Source organism: Urocampus carinirostris, chromosome 1 (genome assembly GCF_059441175.1).
Source record: "Urocampus carinirostris isolate Australia breed hairy pipefish chromosome 1, RoL_Ucar_1.0, whole genome shotgun sequence".
Classification (NCBI taxonomy): domain Eukaryota; kingdom Metazoa; phylum Chordata; class Actinopteri; order Syngnathiformes; family Syngnathidae; genus Urocampus; species Urocampus carinirostris.
The window spans coordinates 23,000,286-23,017,855 of NC_142349.1; the positions used below are offsets into that span (position 1 = coordinate 23,000,286).

At 38.5% G+C, this 17,570-nt stretch overlaps 1 protein-coding gene across 1 annotated transcript in view; it reads right to left on the bottom strand.

Annotated features, from left to right (window-relative positions):
* Positions 1–17,570, bottom strand: part of srcin1a (SRC kinase signaling inhibitor 1a) — a 176,390-nt gene that overhangs the window by 70,451 nt on the left and 88,369 nt on the right. Inside the window, exons 2-4 of the mRNA XM_088330672.1 lie at positions 14,173–14,205; positions 11,961–12,286; positions 10,133–10,135 (exon numbers count right to left, since the gene is read on the bottom strand). Coding sequence (XP_088186798.1) covers positions 10,133–10,135; positions 11,961–12,286; positions 14,173–14,205 — 362 coding nt within the window. The remainder of the gene's footprint in view (positions 1–10,132; positions 10,136–11,960; positions 12,287–14,172; positions 14,206–17,570) is intronic.

Genomic DNA, 17,570 nt, shown 5'->3' on the forward strand with positions numbered 1-17,570 from the left:
GTATGGATACATACCTGAGCCTGATTCCTTGACCACGATTATCACCTGGCTACTAGACTTCCTGTGTATCGAACCTTGCCCGAAGCAGTGTTTCTGCACTCTGCTTCTGCACCACCCCGAGTGGGTTGCTGACAGAGTCTACCCTATTCTTACTTTGATCAGATCGATAGCAAAAATCGTACTTACCAGTGATTCTGCATTTTGCTTCTGCAACACCCCTAGTGGGCTCATGACAGATACTCTCTTGTAGTTTGTTAGATCAGATCAAAACCAAAAATCTCAGTGTCGCCCACCCCTAGTTGGGGGATCTCATGACTTTTTACATACTCCTTGTATGAGGGCTGTTTTCATGGTTGTTGTGGCTATTGTTGTGACATTACACAAACAAACTGGACAGGTCGCCTCTGGTGGCACTTAAAACAGGTGGTCGGTGAAAACTGGCTCCCATGCTCCTTAAGGCAGCTGTGGCTACACAGTCTATTGCCACCAGAGTACAAGTATTTGAATAATGTATGCATTTGGAAGCGCTTTTAAGTGTCCAGAAAAGTACTACATAAAGAGGATGCATTACTTATTATTGTCATAGGTTTTAAGAACACAATTTGAGTGAATCAGCAGTTCTTGAGGGGAAAATCAGGAAACAATTACCAGTGTCTTTAGGCTCATGTGTGATGCATACAGTATCAGTGAGCGAGAATAGACTTCCTAATTTAGAAATTTGACAAAGTTATTTATCTTACATAAGTTATAGATCACTCTTTTCTATTGAGAAACAACAGCCATCTGGTGGTACACACTGTTGTTTCAAGTTAGAAATGATTAGCTACCCCCGATATTGTAGAATTTGAATTATCCAAGGGTAATAAAAGCCCTCTCTCATTGTCTGTGGGCTGTTGCCTTGACATGATCTTGAGGAACATAATTATTGATAAATATAGATGGATAGATAGATAGATAGATAGATAGATAGATAGATAGATAGATAGATAGATAGATAGATAGATAGATAGATAGATAGATAGATAGATAGATAGATAGATAGATAGATAGATAGATAGATAGATAGATAGATAGATAGATAGATAGATAGATAGATAGATAGATAGATAGATAGATAGATAGATAGATAGATAGATGGATAGATGGATGGATGGATAGATAGATAGATAGATAGATAGATAGATAGATAGATAGATAGATAGATAGATAGATAGATAGATAGATAGATAGATAGATAGATAGATAGATAGATAGATAGATAGATAGATAGATAGACACATTTCCAGCAGCATCCCTGAGCTGAGAACAATACAATAATAAAGCAAAAAGAATACAATATACAAATACCCAGTGTGACGTGCAAATACCCACTGTAGCGTGTTATATAGAATAACTAAATAGTGCTACACAGAATACATATTGCAATAAGATTCGGTAATATGCAATGTAAGTGGTGTGGTTTACTGTGGGCTTTTACTCTGCCGGGTAGAGTTAAAGAGCCTCATGGCATGAGGAAGAAAAGATCTCTTCAGTCTGTCCGTAGTACAAGACAGTGACAGCAGTCTGTCGCTGAAACTGCTCTCAAATATCTGTCTGGGAGGAGTGTTTAGAACAACAAAATCCATGGGGCAAATGTGAGCACATTATTTATGGTAAGAGTGACGGATTTTGGTCTTTTAATTTGAAAATGTATACTTATTCAATTATATATAAGCTTGGTAGAAGAAGGAAAACGATTTGTCAAGATCGCAAAAGCCAGGAAATATGAAAGCGTCACTGCTTCCGCAGGTTGGTGTACAGTTTCCTCTATTTATTTTCATATGTGGCTTTTTAAAGAAGTTTTAGGGGTTTGGTGTGAATGTGAGTAGACACAATAATTTGGAAATAGAAAGTTACTTTTAGAGTTATGAGCTACTTGGGATTGTCCGTAATCTGGGAGCCAACGCACTTATTTCTTAAATGAAGTTTAAAATATTTCTTAAATGATAAAACGATTTAGGGCAGCATGGCGCTGCAGTGGTTAGCACGTGTGCGGCAGAGTTCTGAGGTCATGAGATCGAACCTCCTGTGTGGAGTTTGCATGTTCTCTCCGTGCTCACGTGGGTTTCCTCTGGGCACTCCGGTTTTCTCCCACATTCCAAAAACATGCATGTTAGGTTAATTGGCTGGTCCAAATTGTCCCTAGGTCTGAAAGAGCGAGCAAATTGTCTGTCCCTGTGTGCCCTCCGACTGTCTGGCAACCAGTTCAGGGTTTCTGTCAGGTTTAACCCAACAGATGTACAAAACCTATATACAAAAAGACACAAAGAATCGTGAGTATAACTTACTTGCAAGGAAAATATCCATAGTCTACCCTAAGGCAGTCTGCTGGATACTCTGAAATATTCTTATGCTCCTTGTCTATTTATTGTGCTCGGAAGGCCCTAATTTACATAAGGTCTCCTCTGCTAAGGGAAGGGGAGTAATCAAAACAAACAGTTGAGACCTGTTTATACGATAACATGTTATCCATAGCAAACAAAAACTAGGCGTGCCTGCGGTCAGACAGGTCCCTTATCTGGCCGCAAATAAGGTGTTATCCTGTTTCCTCCTTCTTCAAACACAAGCAAGAAAGGCGCATTGTATGCAAAGAAGCTTGTGCAATAGTAGAATAACATCTTTAGAGTTTAAATCCATCATTTCCCTCCTGTTTATTCACTTTGCACTATTTCTCTTTGTCATCCAATAACTTCTTCTCTCGATTTTCAGTTACAGAATCATGTTATGGTACTCATGTTACACTTAGAGGTTAAACTTTGTCGTCTGATTCACCATAGTCAAAAACTTCTGAAAAAAGATCTGGAAAATGTAAGGAAGTGGCATTTGCCAGGCCAAAAAGGTCCCGGCGACGACGATCTTGAGGTCTTTGCAAAAAAAAAAAATGGCGTTGTGGAGGAAGTTCTCAAAGAGCTTGAGAAAGACGCGGTCATCCTTCTCCCGGTCCTTCTCCTCTGGGGTCTTTGGGCAAACGCAGCAAGGACCCTTCTTGGCCCCGGACAATTCCGACTTGGTGGGCTTGCTGATCTCCTCCATGTCGCTAAATCCCGTGGCAGGGATCCGGATCGGGATCTTCAGCTCTTTGGAGTTGTAATTGTGCAGGTATAGCTCTCGGTCTTCTGGCTGCCGCTGCCATCTGACGAGGTTGTAAGTTAGGTTGCCGTTGGGAAAAAAAGGCGGCGACCATTTGACCAGCAGCTTCGTGGATGAATTTGCGTAGGCACGGGGTTCTTTGGGCACGGTCGGCAATGACAGACGAGTTCGAATTCAAATAATGTCACTCTTTGCACCAGGAATGTGCTTGTCCTCCACCCGCAGGGTAATGGCCTTGACAAAAATGGCATACTGGGTCCAGAGTTTGAGGTGGTGAATGGCGACTTTGGGGTCCGTATTATTATCCTTTGGAAGATCCACGTCCACCATGTGCCAGCTGTTGGAACCGCAGCCGTCCTGGCCGTCGAATTCGGTGATGTTCTGAGAAGGGGCCTCTTTGTAGTAGACCATAAAGCTGATAAGGCCTTTGTAATCCCGTGGATGGTAGCGCTCCCACATCAGGCGGATGGCATAGCTGGACGTGCTGTTGGACAAAATCCTGAGGACGTGGCTCACACAACTGGCTCTTTCGCCGTTATTGCGAAAGTCGCCTTCCTGGGGCTTTTCCGTGACGCTGGTTTTCTCCCACATGGTGTGGATCTCAGACATGCAGAGTTTGGTATTGAGGCGGAAGAAGAGGCGTCCCGCACGGATGGTTAGGTTGTGCTGAGTCCAGTCCCAGAGGTTGTGAAGGTGCTGGATGTTGATGTCCAGATTGCCGGCGTTCACCGAGTCGATGACGGAGGTGGAGCAGATTTTGTCGCATAGGCCGTTGCAGGCGCTGCACAGCATCCGATTACTCTCGTTGGTGCGGACCCGGAGGGGCTGTCGGGCATGCACTCGCCCTCGTGGATGACGAAGTGAACGTCGCTGGGCAGGTGAACTTGTGAGCAAAGGTCCATGGTGATGCAGCGCCAGCCCTCGAACTTGAAAGTGCCGGGCGGGCAGTCGGGCACGCAGCGGCCTTCGTGGTAATAATGCAGGCAGGCGGCGCATGCCGTGTCGCTGTTTCCGTGCGTGCAGCTGCCCAGACATTGGCGGTGGCAGCATTCGCCTTTTTCGGTGCATGCGTGCTTGCAACGGCTGGGACACATTAATCGTTGTCCATTCGCAGCAACTCCACCAGGATGGAAAGTTCTTTTTCCTACCACACTGCAGCACGGTTGTATGCCGCAAACTTCCAGTGAGAGGTTTTGAAGTGACCCTGCAGCGCCCTCCAGAGTTGCAGGGTTGGAGCTCTCAGCAAGGAGTGTCAAATATGGCTTCACCACTGCCGGGTGCAAAAGCATCTCAGCGCCCGTGGGGTTCTTGGAGAAACCTGGGGAACGCCATCCCAGTTGTCTTCCTGAGAGTTCTTTTACTTTTTCTTCTTCTCTTTTGCACATTAAGGTTTTCTTCAAATAACAATAAAAACGTTGCTATAATTGCTACTATCAATTCGCCTATCGCTACCATTCTACCTGTTAGCATTCTACCTGCAGATATGCAATTCCTCCTAACACTTCCAGAGTTGTGGACAATCTTCACTGGTTTGAGACGACTGCAAACTATAATTGCAGCCCCCTTTGTAGCCAGACTTCCTCTGAAAGTTTTGTTGAGGAATAACAGCTCTCCAGTAGGTACCACAGTGCTATTACAATGACGCAACTAAGAACAATCAAAGCGTATGCTAAAATAGAAACATCGAAACAGTTGTTTTACTCATGCTTAATTACTTTCTTACAGTGTGTCAAATGAGCTCATGTGTTTTTCTGCAATCTTTACTGCTTTTTATCAGAACCCAATCACCTGGTTCAACTAATTGGCTTTCCTATGGAGACATAAAAAGTGTATCATCGTTATCATTACGATCCGCCAGTTGCTTCTGGTGCTGCAACATTTTTCTCATGTAATCAACCAGAGTACTTTCATCATCAGTTTCCCACATATTTTTAAATAATGGTAATTCACCAAATATTACTTCATATGGTGTTAGCACATTTGTACTGATGGTGTTAATATACAGTTTTACTAATTCTAGACATTTAGTCCATGGTCTTTTGGTTTCTTCCATACACTTCCTAAGTCTGTTTTTTTTATAGTTCCATTCTTTTATTTCCACTAACCCTGCACTTTATGGGTGATAAGCACAGTGATCTTTTAGGTCTATATGAAATGCCTATTTTAGTTAATTTTTTTGATTTACAAAATGTGAACCATTATCACTATAGATCTTTTCTGGAATCCCATAACATGGAATTATGTCTTGGCATAATGCTTTAGCTACTGTTAGCGCATCTGGGTGTTTTGTAGGAAAAAGCTCTATCGATTTTGAGAATGAACCTATTATCATTAAACATAACTTTTTCCCTTCACTATTGTTAAGTTCTATAAAGTCCATAAAAGGTAATTAATTACAGTTCTCTATCTTTGGAAACTGTCCTCTCTTTGGTCTTAGATTACCCTGAGCATTGTGCTTTGCACATATCAAACATGTTCTACAATTTTTTTATTTTATTATTATTATTATTATTATTTTTAATAGGAGTTAAAAGCATAGGTTTATCAATATCTGGTTTATCAATCCTACTATCCCTCCTGTTGAGACATGTCTTCCCTTGTCTCAATATTTCTGCCCATTTGTATAGATTTTTTGGTAGGATTGGTTTATCTTCTTGTCATTTACAGATTCCATCTTTTAGGTGTGCTCCTTTTCTTTTCCAGAGTTCTTGCTCTGGTTTAGGCGATTGTTGTTGCATTTCTTGTAGTATTTTGTTTTTTTAAGGCATTTTCTGTTAGACTTAGAACTGTTATTTCTCGTTGTGCAGCTTGTTTTGCTATTTTATCTGCAAATGCATTGCCCTTTGAAACTGGGTTTGTCTCTGGTGTGTGGGCCACACATTTACATATAGCTAACTGTTTTGGCAGCTGCACTGCTTGTAATAGTTCTGTTAGCAGTTTTGCATGTGTCACTGGTTTTCCTGTTGATGTTATCATACCTCTATTTTTCCAGTGTTGTGCAAACGTGTGAGTTGTTGCATAGGCATACTGGCTATCTGTGTATATTGTTGTTGTTGTTCTTTCATAAGTTTGCAGGCTTCTGTTAGGATCACTAATTCTGCAGCTTGAGCTGAACAATGTTGAGTTAATGCTTCTGCCTTTAATACTTTATCATGTGTTACTATAGCATAGCCTGTCCTCCTTTTTCCTGTTTCATCTTTCTTTCCTACGAAACAATACTTTCTCTGTTATTTTAGCCTTTTTTTCTTTTGTTCACGTTTTGTTTCCTTTCTTCTTTAAGTTAAATGACCATGTAAACATTATTTTTTATCCATGCAGATATATTTTTAAATTCTCATGATCTGTCTCAAGATAATTAATCTGCTATTTTTAAATTCCTATGATCCTACCTACTCAGGCTCAATCAGTTTCTCGTTATCTTCTGAAAACACTCCTTCCATAGAAATTGTTTCTTTTTAACTATAAGTCAGCATTTGTTACGTATTTATTAATCATTTGTTAATTGTAACATGCTTATACTTAAAAATTAAGCGTGGCTTATTTCACCTTCTCTTGAAAGACTTTTTATCAGTTGTCCTCCTAGGGGATCTTGTTCTTGGCGCTAAACTTATCAAAATTCCAAACCATCACACTGTCTAAACATCAAAAATCTCAAAAATGCCAAATGGAACTCAACGTCAAATCTTTTTTAATTGTCATTTCCTCTCTCTTCAATCATAATCAACTATCTTTTCTCATTGATTCAATATAAAACAACATATACTTGTCACTAATAAATTGCCTTATCAACTCGCATTGTATTATATTATATTATTATCATAATCTTCGGTTTGCAATAGTATTTTCTCTTTGCAGCCCCTTAATATCCTTAGAGATTAAGAGCTATACAAATAAACATGACCTTATCTGAATTAATACTTAATACTGTGTGTATTTTTTTTTTTCCTTTTAAAAACAACGCACATCTCATTTAGAGATTAAAACAGAAAATTTAATTTCCAATCTCACGATTTATTTTTCTGTGTTAATAAGTCGTTATTTTCAAACTCATTTCAAAATTTTGATTATTTGAAATGACTCAGATTTCCTGCTCTTTACTATGCAATATTCTTTTTCTTTCCCTGGTTCTACTAATATATCATCTACATAAGTTAATAGTTCGCTCTTATTTAGAGGCTCGAAACTTACTTGAGAGTAAATTCTTGGACTTTCACAATACCCTTGAGGTAATCTGGTGTAGGTATATATTTTACCTTTAAACGTAAATGCAAACCAAAATTGATTGTCTTTATGCACTGGTACTGAGAAGAATGCATTGCTTATATCTACCACTGTGAAATATTTTGCCTTTGGGTTCAGTGAGTTCAATAGCGTGTGTGGATCCACCAAACAGGGACCTTTGGATCACTGTATTATTTACTGCTATCAAATCCTGAACAATTGTCCATCATGTTGATGGGGGTGCCTCATTTACAGGAAATATCGGTGTGTTTACGGGCGACTCAGCACATTCTATTAGTACTCCCGCCTTCTTTAGATCTTCTATTATTGGTTTTATTCGTTCCATTGCATCTGGTCTTAAAGGATATTGTTTTATTCTGGGCCGATGTTCTGTTTTGGGTCTTATTATTATAGGTTGTGCTCCTTTTACTAGTCCTACATCTGTGGGTCCCTGGGACCATAGTTTATTAGGAATTTGTTTTAATAGCTCCTGCTGTTCCTTAGTAAAGTAAATCTGTCATTCCTTCTTTTTTTTCTTTTTTTTCAGATGTACTCCTGAGTTTACTATTATAGTCCAGAATAATGACTTCCTGGATAGTCCAGTAGAATCGCTGAACCATGTGTTAACGCCTGTTGCTACCCAATACCGTACATTTTCTCCTCTGTAATATTATTTGTGTATAAATATTGTGGTATTTCTTTCTTCTTCTTCTTCTAAAGCAAAACAACATATTATGTCCATGCTTATTAGCATTTAATTAGATATTCATAATTTTCTTTTATATTAGTAGCTTTTCTATAAAAGTAATGTTATAAATGGTAAATGGTCTGCATTTATACAGCGCTTTTCAAGTCAACGAAGACCTCCAAAAGCACTCTATAATGTGCTTCACTCTCACCCATTTGCTTTTAGTCATCTAGACTTAACACAATTCAATGTTGAAAAAGTAAAGTTATTTGTCCCAATCTATGGTATTACGGTTAGTCTCACTTAATTTTCAACCAATTATCTTTTTTGATATTTAATTAACTTTCCCCTTTATGTTTCTCTTTCTCTTTTTTTTTGTATGCTCCTTTTCTTAATATTTATTTTCTTTTCCCTTTATACCTTCTTTTACTTACTCTTATCTTTCTGTATTTGTAACTTCCCTACCTGTTCTGCCAACAATCCATTCTCAACATAACATTCCTTCCTTACACGCCCTCTCACAATAGCTTTTTAGCTCACTAGTTTAATGCGAAAATGACGTTTAATCATCTCACTTAATTTTAATTTTTTCCTTCAAACCAATTAAATCTACTATTTTAGCTTCACTTATTTAATGTGAAATTCACATATATTGATGTGCAACAAGTTATATTACTCATTTGTATTCCACTCAATACATTTTTCCTCCATATTCATTGAAAATAAATTATTTATTAACGCTTTTTCAATACTTTTTGTATAAAAATGCCTTTATCTCAAATTAATTTATTCCAATTCACTCAAATAGATTTTTTCCTAGTCTTCCCAGTCCTTATTTTACCAATTTTTGTACTGAAAACAGGAATATCTTATCTTTTTCTGTATTATTCTGTCATTATCTTGAATTAACGCATCTAAAATAACTCAGTCATTTTTTTTTTCTAAATTTCTCAGTTTTTAATTTATCGATTTTCAACTAAAAAATTGGGACCGCAAGAAAATCTCCAGAACCATCTGTGGCCCCCGGTGCCTGTGTTAAACACCCTTATGGTGAACACCTATTCCTCAAAAAATCTACTTTTTCCAACTCCTTTAATCTGTTCTATCAATTCTTCTTAAATATCACTCTTTAAACAATCTCAGCTCTTTTGAAAACGTACTTTTTTTAGCGTTTAGCTTTCTTTTTGACAAGTAAGACAGACAAACATATAACATAAGACATACACAGGGCCCAAACAATCAAACTTCTAATAAATTTAACAAAATTTGGTGATTTAGGTTTCTTATTTTTTCTTTATACAGTATGTTTTCTAAGTTTAAACCCTGTTCTTCAAATTTCTCATGGCGAGTTTTGAAAAGATATTCTTCCTCTTCCTCATTTTTATCCTTTAGCTTTATCTCTATCTCAAATTTCATTTCAGGCTTTGGTCCTGGTTCCGGGCCTAGTCATGCACTCTGATAGTCTTGTGGGGAAGAGTTGCCTCTGCAATTTATAGCAATATGCCCTTCCTTCCCACAAGACCAACAGGTTCTAGGTTTATTGCTTGCACGTGATCCAAAACCTCTGCCTCTACCTCTAGATTGTTGAAAGAACACTGTGGTTCCTTCATCTTCTTGGTAGAAAATTGTTGATGGCTTCTTCTCCCCTTTCTTACTTTTGATCACTTTCTCAGCATGGAGGGCATGATTTATGTATTCTGCAAGTGTTCCTCCATTCATGCTTATATAGTGGCGATTTACCCATCCACTAATCTCTGGTAAGGAGCCTGAGTGCAATGCATTTTTTAATTGTCGTTTATAGGGGCCCTCGTCAGCTCCATCACCAGGTTCTAACCCACTATGTGCCCTAAACACCTTTTCCATTCTTACTCTGTATTCATCAAATGGCTCATCTGGTTTTTGTTTACATCTTCCTATTTCAGTGTAATTTGCTCTTTTCCTGTATTTAGTTCTGATTCTTTCTAGGAGAGGGGTCACCTGTTGTGTCAATCGTTCAGATTCGGGTGCAAGTATCACGGGAGGGTTAGCGTCATTAGTTGGAGAGTATGCTACTTTTACGTGGAACCAATCTGGCCCTAATTGTGTCATCCAAACTTGCTGTACTTCCATTCCGTTTAGATGATAAGATCGCCTTAGATTTTCTATCTGCGTTATGAATTCCTCTACATCCTCTCTCTCCTGTCTTGCTATTTTTATCCAGACTTGTGTCTGTTCATAACCTTCTTTTCTCATCTTATTATTTTTCTGTTTGCATTTGTTTCTTATTTTTTGTTGCAGTTCTCTAATGCCTGCTGTGGACAACTTCCCATTAAAGTTATATTATTTTATCCAGTAACATAGGGGTTCTATTGCTGAGGAATCTTCCTTTTCAATAACTTTCCAGTCTTTGCACGAAAAATCTTCTAAAAGCTTCTGTTTTGCTTTACTTTGCCCCTTTCCCATTTTTAGAACTAAATTTGGACTCAGTGGTTTTTAATACCTAGTGTATTCTAACACTGAGTTTCTCTTTCAACAGGATGGTGATAAATAACCTTTTGTGGTAAAACTCACTTCAACCTATGCAGGTAGAATTTTCTTGCATACATGCATCCACAAAGGCTCACCATTTATTCCCTGTTGCTTTGGTATAAAATACAATTACCTAGTGGTAATAGTATTTTCTTTCACACTCACTTTCACTCTTTTTGAAGAACAAAGAACTTCCCTTGAGTTCTTTTTAAACAGAGAGGAACCCTTGCCCTTTTACTTAGAGGAACCCTTGCCCTCTTACTTAAAGAACTTCCCTTGAGTTCTTTTTGAAACGGAGAGGAACCCTTTCCCTCTTACTTAAGACTTCACTTATTGAAACATGAATATTCTGTTTGTTTGTTTGTACATGATTCAATTGTTTGTTTGTTTGTTTGTAAATGGTTCAAATTGAATCTCCTCTTCCGGCGCCGTCACGAATGGCAGCCACTCCAGCAGCTCCCGTGTTATTTTCGATTGTTCTCGATTGTTCTCAGCTCAGGGATGCTGCTGGAAATGTGAATTTCCCTTCGGGGATGAACAAAGCATCTATCCATCTATCTATCTGTGTCTTAAGTCTTACTGGCCACGTTTCTCTTTTACCTAATAGTGCCTAGGATTGTTAGGATTTATTTTCTTAACTCTGTTTTGAATTCTTCACACTCATACCCTTTTACTTTAGTCACATGCATTCCTTTTTAAAATAAAAGTTTTACTCACAGTTCTCTGAGTCCTTGGACTTTCCGTCAACCTTCGGATCCCAACTTGTAAGGAAAAGGACCAGTCCCGAAAAGGGTCTTAATGCTGTGGCCACAGACTTGCCTGGATCTTTACTCACACGCTGGGATCGTCAGGTATCTTGGAATCCGGCTCTCGAAGGACCAAATAAATGTCAGGTTTAACCCAACAGATGTACAAAACCTATATACAAAAAGACACAAAGAATCGTGAGTATAACTTACTTGCAAGGAAAATATCCATAGTCTACCCTAAGGCAGTCTGCTGGATACTCTGAAATATTCTTATGCTCCTTGTCTATTTATTGTGCTCGGAAGGCCCTAATTTACATAAGGTCTCCTCTGCTAAGGGAAGGGGAGTAATCAAAACAAACAGTTGAGACCTGTTTATACGATAACATGTTATCCATAGCAAACAAAAACTAGGCGTGCCTGCGGTCAGACAGGTCCCTTATCTGGCCGCAAATAAGGTGTTATCCTGTTTCCTCCTTCTTCAAACACAAGCAAGAAAGGCGCATTGTATGCAAAGAAGCTTGTGCAATAGTAGAATAACATCTTTAGAGTTTAAATCCATCAGTTTCCCCTGCCCAATGATAGCTGGGATGAGCTCCAGCATCCCGCGACCCTGCTGAGGATAAGCGGTACCGATATTGGATGGATGGATGGATAAAACGATTTACCTGTTCTCTCGCAGCTCTCTCGGAGCTTCGACTCATGGAGGCATGCGACTGCGAGGGCGACGGCGGGTTGTGGTGCTGCAGCTGCTGCTGTTGGTACTTGCTCTTCAGGTGGTCCATGAAAGCATCACGTTTGCGCTCCATGTCGGCCTTGTGCAGGTTGGTGAGCGCTTCCAAGCTCTGCGCCGCCGTCACCGTGTGCCGATGCTCTGACGTGTGCACCAGGCCCACGTTGGAAAAGCGCCGGCCGCTGTTGCCCAGCGTCCGATACTCTCGCGGATATTCCAGGTCATCCGTGGAGATCATGTGAGTGCCGCCACGCTCTGTGTCTGCTGGGCCAGAGGAGGGAAGATGGACGAATCGTAGTGGCCGAGGCAGAATCCACAAGAGAAGAGATAAGGAGGAGGTAGAGAAAAAAATGGGATGTGATGTTAGAGAGCAGGGCAGTTTCTAGAGCAAGTATTGATTCCAAAATGCTGGCAATGCAAGAAAAATGGCGAGCAAAGAGGAAAAGCTTTTGTAATGAATCTCAAGTTAACTTGTTTTGCTTTTTTGTTATCCTCAGCACATTTTGCGATCCGGGACTTTATGTTTCCCCCATCACACAGTCCATTTTCAGACATACTTCAAAGTAGGATTGTCTAACCCTGGGGTCGGGAACCTTTTGGACTCAAAGAGCCATGAAAGCAAAATATTTTGAATTTTTTCGAGAGCCACACCATACATTTTAAGACAGAATTCTATGAAATATAATATTGCCCGAGCCTGAAGCCCTTATTAACAATATCAACAAATATACCAGTTAACATTTGTCTCCCTCCCACAGTTACTTAAGATCGTCGAGGCTCATTTTGACCTTCATTTTTGTCATGAATCATGGTTTTAAAAGAAGGCGGGGGTAGAGTTCTTTTGTAAAAATGCCACAAAATACTGCAAAAGAGTAGGATGTGGATGTAATTTGGGGAGTAAGCTATGTTTTCAGAAATCTGCCGACCCAATCAAATTGCTGGGTGTTTGGTAGGTGTTTTTACGATTTGTTCTGTGGGTTTTTCATCATAAAATGTCTCAACAGTAAACATTTTTTTTTTTTTTTAATGAGCCATATCTGGCTCACAAGCCATATGATCCTGACCCTTGGTGTAACCTTTATTTGGACTAGGCAAAAATTAAATGCATTTTCAAAATATAAGTGAGCACCTAATATAAATGTTACCAAATGTGTACAAACAAGAGAAACCCCTAATTTTTTAACAATGGGAATTTAACATTGCTTTGTATTGTTGATCAGTGTAATAATATTTATCTTTTTTGGAGGGTGTCAGGGTTTTTAATGCCCTTTAACTCCAGAAGCAAAAGTATTCTATTAATTGTAAAAAATAATAATAATAATAATAATAAAATAGAAAAAAGATCGAAACAAAGGTCATTTTTATCACACATTTTTACAAATTTTTGTGGGTTTCATACAAGATCACTTCGGGCAAACTCGGTCTTCGAAGACTGCAATCCTGCATTTTTTGGAGGTATTTATTTTCAAACACTAGAAATATAAATGTTCAGCAGGAGCTTGATGATGATCCGTGGTATGATGATGGTTGTTTTAATTACCTGTCTTCGACCAAATAAACTCCCAAAACACTGGGGACCGCAGCACTTGATGTCCCAATTTGCCCATACTTGCATTACATGCAGTATAATTGAGCACTTTGTCACTGTCATGCGAGAAAACCGTATCCCTAAGAATGTTGTTTTTTAGGAGGATGATAAAGAATTAAAACAAAATGTTTTGGGAGGATCATTTTTACATGACAGGATACATTTAATATTGACAGATTTAGAAAACGATTATTCTTTTAACAACTCTTTGAACTATTGAGGGGCGATTTAGATTATGCCACTCCTTTTTATCATCATGTTTTGGCAAACAAGTTTCAATATATTTGATTACATTTAAACGCATTGGTAAGTACAGATAGATTATTTATTTTACAGTACTGCCTTAATCCGAATGAAGAATACAACTGATGATAAACGGTAATGACCATGGCACAATAATTTGCCATGTAATAACGATTAGAAACAACTGATTTAAACCATCACCAAATCCAACACAGCATAGCCCAAAAAAGAACAAACGAGTGGTTATGTTATTAGATGATATGAAAGCCCAAAACATATATCAATGGATGAATGGAATGTTTGCTGTGTTAGTTACCTTGTTTTGGATAACAGGCCCTGCTGGCATGTGCTGCAAGAAAAACATGCCAAGGGTTAATTGACGTGTTTGTGCACAAACACGTGCATACAAACACAGCAGCAACAGCAAAAAGTACTATTAGAAATAATAGCACTTTCCCAACGGTCACAATTAGTGAATGCATAAAATATGTATTCACACAAAAACACAAACGCAGAAAAAAAACATGGTTGACTGTGAATGTGTTTATGACAACACTTGGTAGCACATTTAAGTTGTTGCAGAAAGCAATTGTAAACACGTTCAATACACAGATGGTTTGCTGTGTAGTACAGAAAAAAGTTGAATAAATCATATTGAATAATTGATTGTTGGGTAGTACTGTGCACCTTGCTATAAGAGTTGCTTCCAAGCCCATGTTGTGTACTGATTGCCTACATTTGAAAGACCCAAGCAGGAACTGAGTCACAGAAGATTATTTGTTGATAACTGAGTACATATTGGTGCTTTCTGGTATGTGCAAGACAGTACAAAAGTTATTTTTTAATTTTCTTTGCATGAATGAGCTGTTCATTAACATTTCCATGCTAATGACGTGAGTTAGCCGTTGGAGTACAAGATGTGATGTGTAATGCAAAGAAAGTCGTATCATTTTTGTCCAGTGGAAAAAAACATGTAAATATGATATGAAAATGAATCCTTATTCTAGATTACTATCTTGAGCATCAATCTTATTCTTATCTTACTATTTTTTTTAACGTATTTGTCTTTTCTTAAGTCTTGGGACAAAGTATGCTAAATTGAAACCTCCTAACTGTGACTGTGTGTAATGTATGTCAGTTATTTGAATAGATATCACGGTCGATCTTGATGCAAATGATCAGGTAGCATGTCAACAGAATTTCCAGTTGCAATAAGTTCCAACACTAAAAATACATGAACTATCACATAAATAGTGTTGGGCATGTTACTTTCAAAAAATTAATTAGATAGTTACTCACTACTACTTCAAAAGAGGTAACTAAATTACTCCATAGTAAAAGTAATTAGTTAACAGGAAAATTATCGATTTCCGTTACTTTAAAAAAGTTGTTGTATGTCCAATGATTTGAAAGTTTCTGAGCAGTATTTGATTCATTATAAAGGTGCTATTCCCAACATTGCATATAAACGTGCATTTTTTTAAGTACTCGGTCGAGAAATTTGTATTTTAAATGAAGCTCACCCAGAAAGAGCAGACATGATTGTCCACAATCTTGTTGCTAATGTTTTCCCAAAACACATAATTGCTAAAAGGATGGCAAAAATTAAAATAGAAAATTCGCAAACCCGTAGTTTGATATCTTTCCTGTGCTTTGAAGGTCTCGTTTTTAGTTGCACTACACAATTTAGCGACATCTAGTGTGGAGATTTAATAAAAAAGACAAAGAAAAACAGAATTATCAATAAACATACGCTTTTAAATATTATTTCAAATGACATAATGCATGCAAGGAAATCCAAACTAAACTACTGCACCAGCCATTAGGAAGTTGACATATTTCTGTTCTTTTCTTGTAACATAATAGGTTTTGTGTGTCTTCCAACCTCATCATATTATATAATCCATCCTAAAGATTTTTGATACAACAGTTAAATGAAATGACATCTTTGAACCTGCAAAACTTAATTGTTTTATGTGGAAGTTTGAATGAAATGAGGTGCCGAACCAAGTTCGATGCATGTTTTTGCTGTTCACTAGAGGCAAGGCAGCTATTTGTCTCCCTGACATTCCTACAATCACACTGACAGTGATTAAAATGAAATGTGATGCTCTCGTGTGGACAAATCTTGAAATACAAGCAGTGAATGACTGTGATTGCCCCACTTAGCCAGTCTATTTATCGAGCCCAGGCGTCCATTACATGATGAAGTGATGATAAACAGAGGTGAGGAGGGCCGCTGGGTTGATAGCATTAGCATCGAGCGGATATTCACTTTGCACTTCATTAGCTTGTGTGTCGGCTAACAGGTACTCCGGGTCCAGAGTACCACGGTGCTCTGCAAAAATGGAACCTTTGGACCTCAGAGAGATTAAAAAACACAGCAAAATAATCCCCCGGTTATCGCAATTAATGGGACGTGTACTACCCGCGAAACATGAAATTCCACAAAGTAGCAGCGCCTTTTCATCAAAGGTAAAACTTACCTCAAGATGACGTCCTTCACGATTCACGATTGGAACAAAATAACAACAATAGATGTACCAAAAAAAAAAACCCTACAGACAACAGAAATGCAGTTGAATGAATAGGCTTTATTGTCATTATACAAAAGTACAAAGATATTGGAGGGCTTCTCATTTCAGAGTAAGAAAGAAATTTTGAGAGCGGCTGACTAGCTGCTCACTACCATCGAAAAGAGCGATTTGTAGATTCAGGTCATCTGTTTTATGGGTAATGGATATGGTGTTGGTAAGCTAAAGGCTCGGCAAGGGTAGCTAAATATAGTTGTTTGCGTAGCCATAGCAGTAGGGCGGACTTGCAGCGTTGCCATTAGTCTCTCTCTTGACGTCCCCTCAGTCGCTTTGCGCACCCAATAACAAGCCACGGAGCACCGGCTGGTGATCACCATTTCTTTTCGCTCTTCTGACTTTCCTCAGAGTCTGATTCAATTATTGTCTTTCTTTTAAATGTAACAAGCAGTTGAAAAATTAGCTCAGCTGTAGCCGAGCTTCTCAGTTTGTTTTGGGGGGTGTCCACATTGACTTGTGCGTCTGCCCACCTCGGCTGTTTGACTGACAGCATACGCTAGCCTATCGCTATCACGCACACAGACAGTCACGTCCACCTGACACACAAAGCCCTCCCTAACCTGTGCCTGTGATAGCATTTGCTGTTTGCGGAACACAATGCACGATACGTTGATATCAATGACAATAAAAACAACCCAATTCAATTCAAAATCTGCAAAGTGGTGAACCAGCGATAACCAAAGCGCGAAGTAGTAAGGGGTCTCTGTACTAAACCTGTGCCATACTCTTTACAGAAAAGGCCTGAATGTAAGAAGATAACTTTGGTGTACAAATATGAGCAATCTGGAGTGAAGCCTGGAAAAATCTACACAAATCATATAAAAGCTGTTGTTGTTCACAGCAGTGTGGGTTGAGATAGCAAAGAATGGAAAAAAAAGTGAATTCATGCTTCATGCAGGCGTCATCCGCACTTTTATATATCCTTTTATAAGCTTGTGGACAAAGCAAAGCCTGAAAAAAAAACATTGGCTGCAGGAGTGTGCGGGTGCTAAGAGGTGAAAATCTAAGAACATTTTCCAACGAGGACTCACTAAATGCTAACTTGCTAATAGTTTTTATGCAATTATATAGTTTATATAGTATATATAGTAGATAGATAGAATAGATGTAGTTTATGTGATTT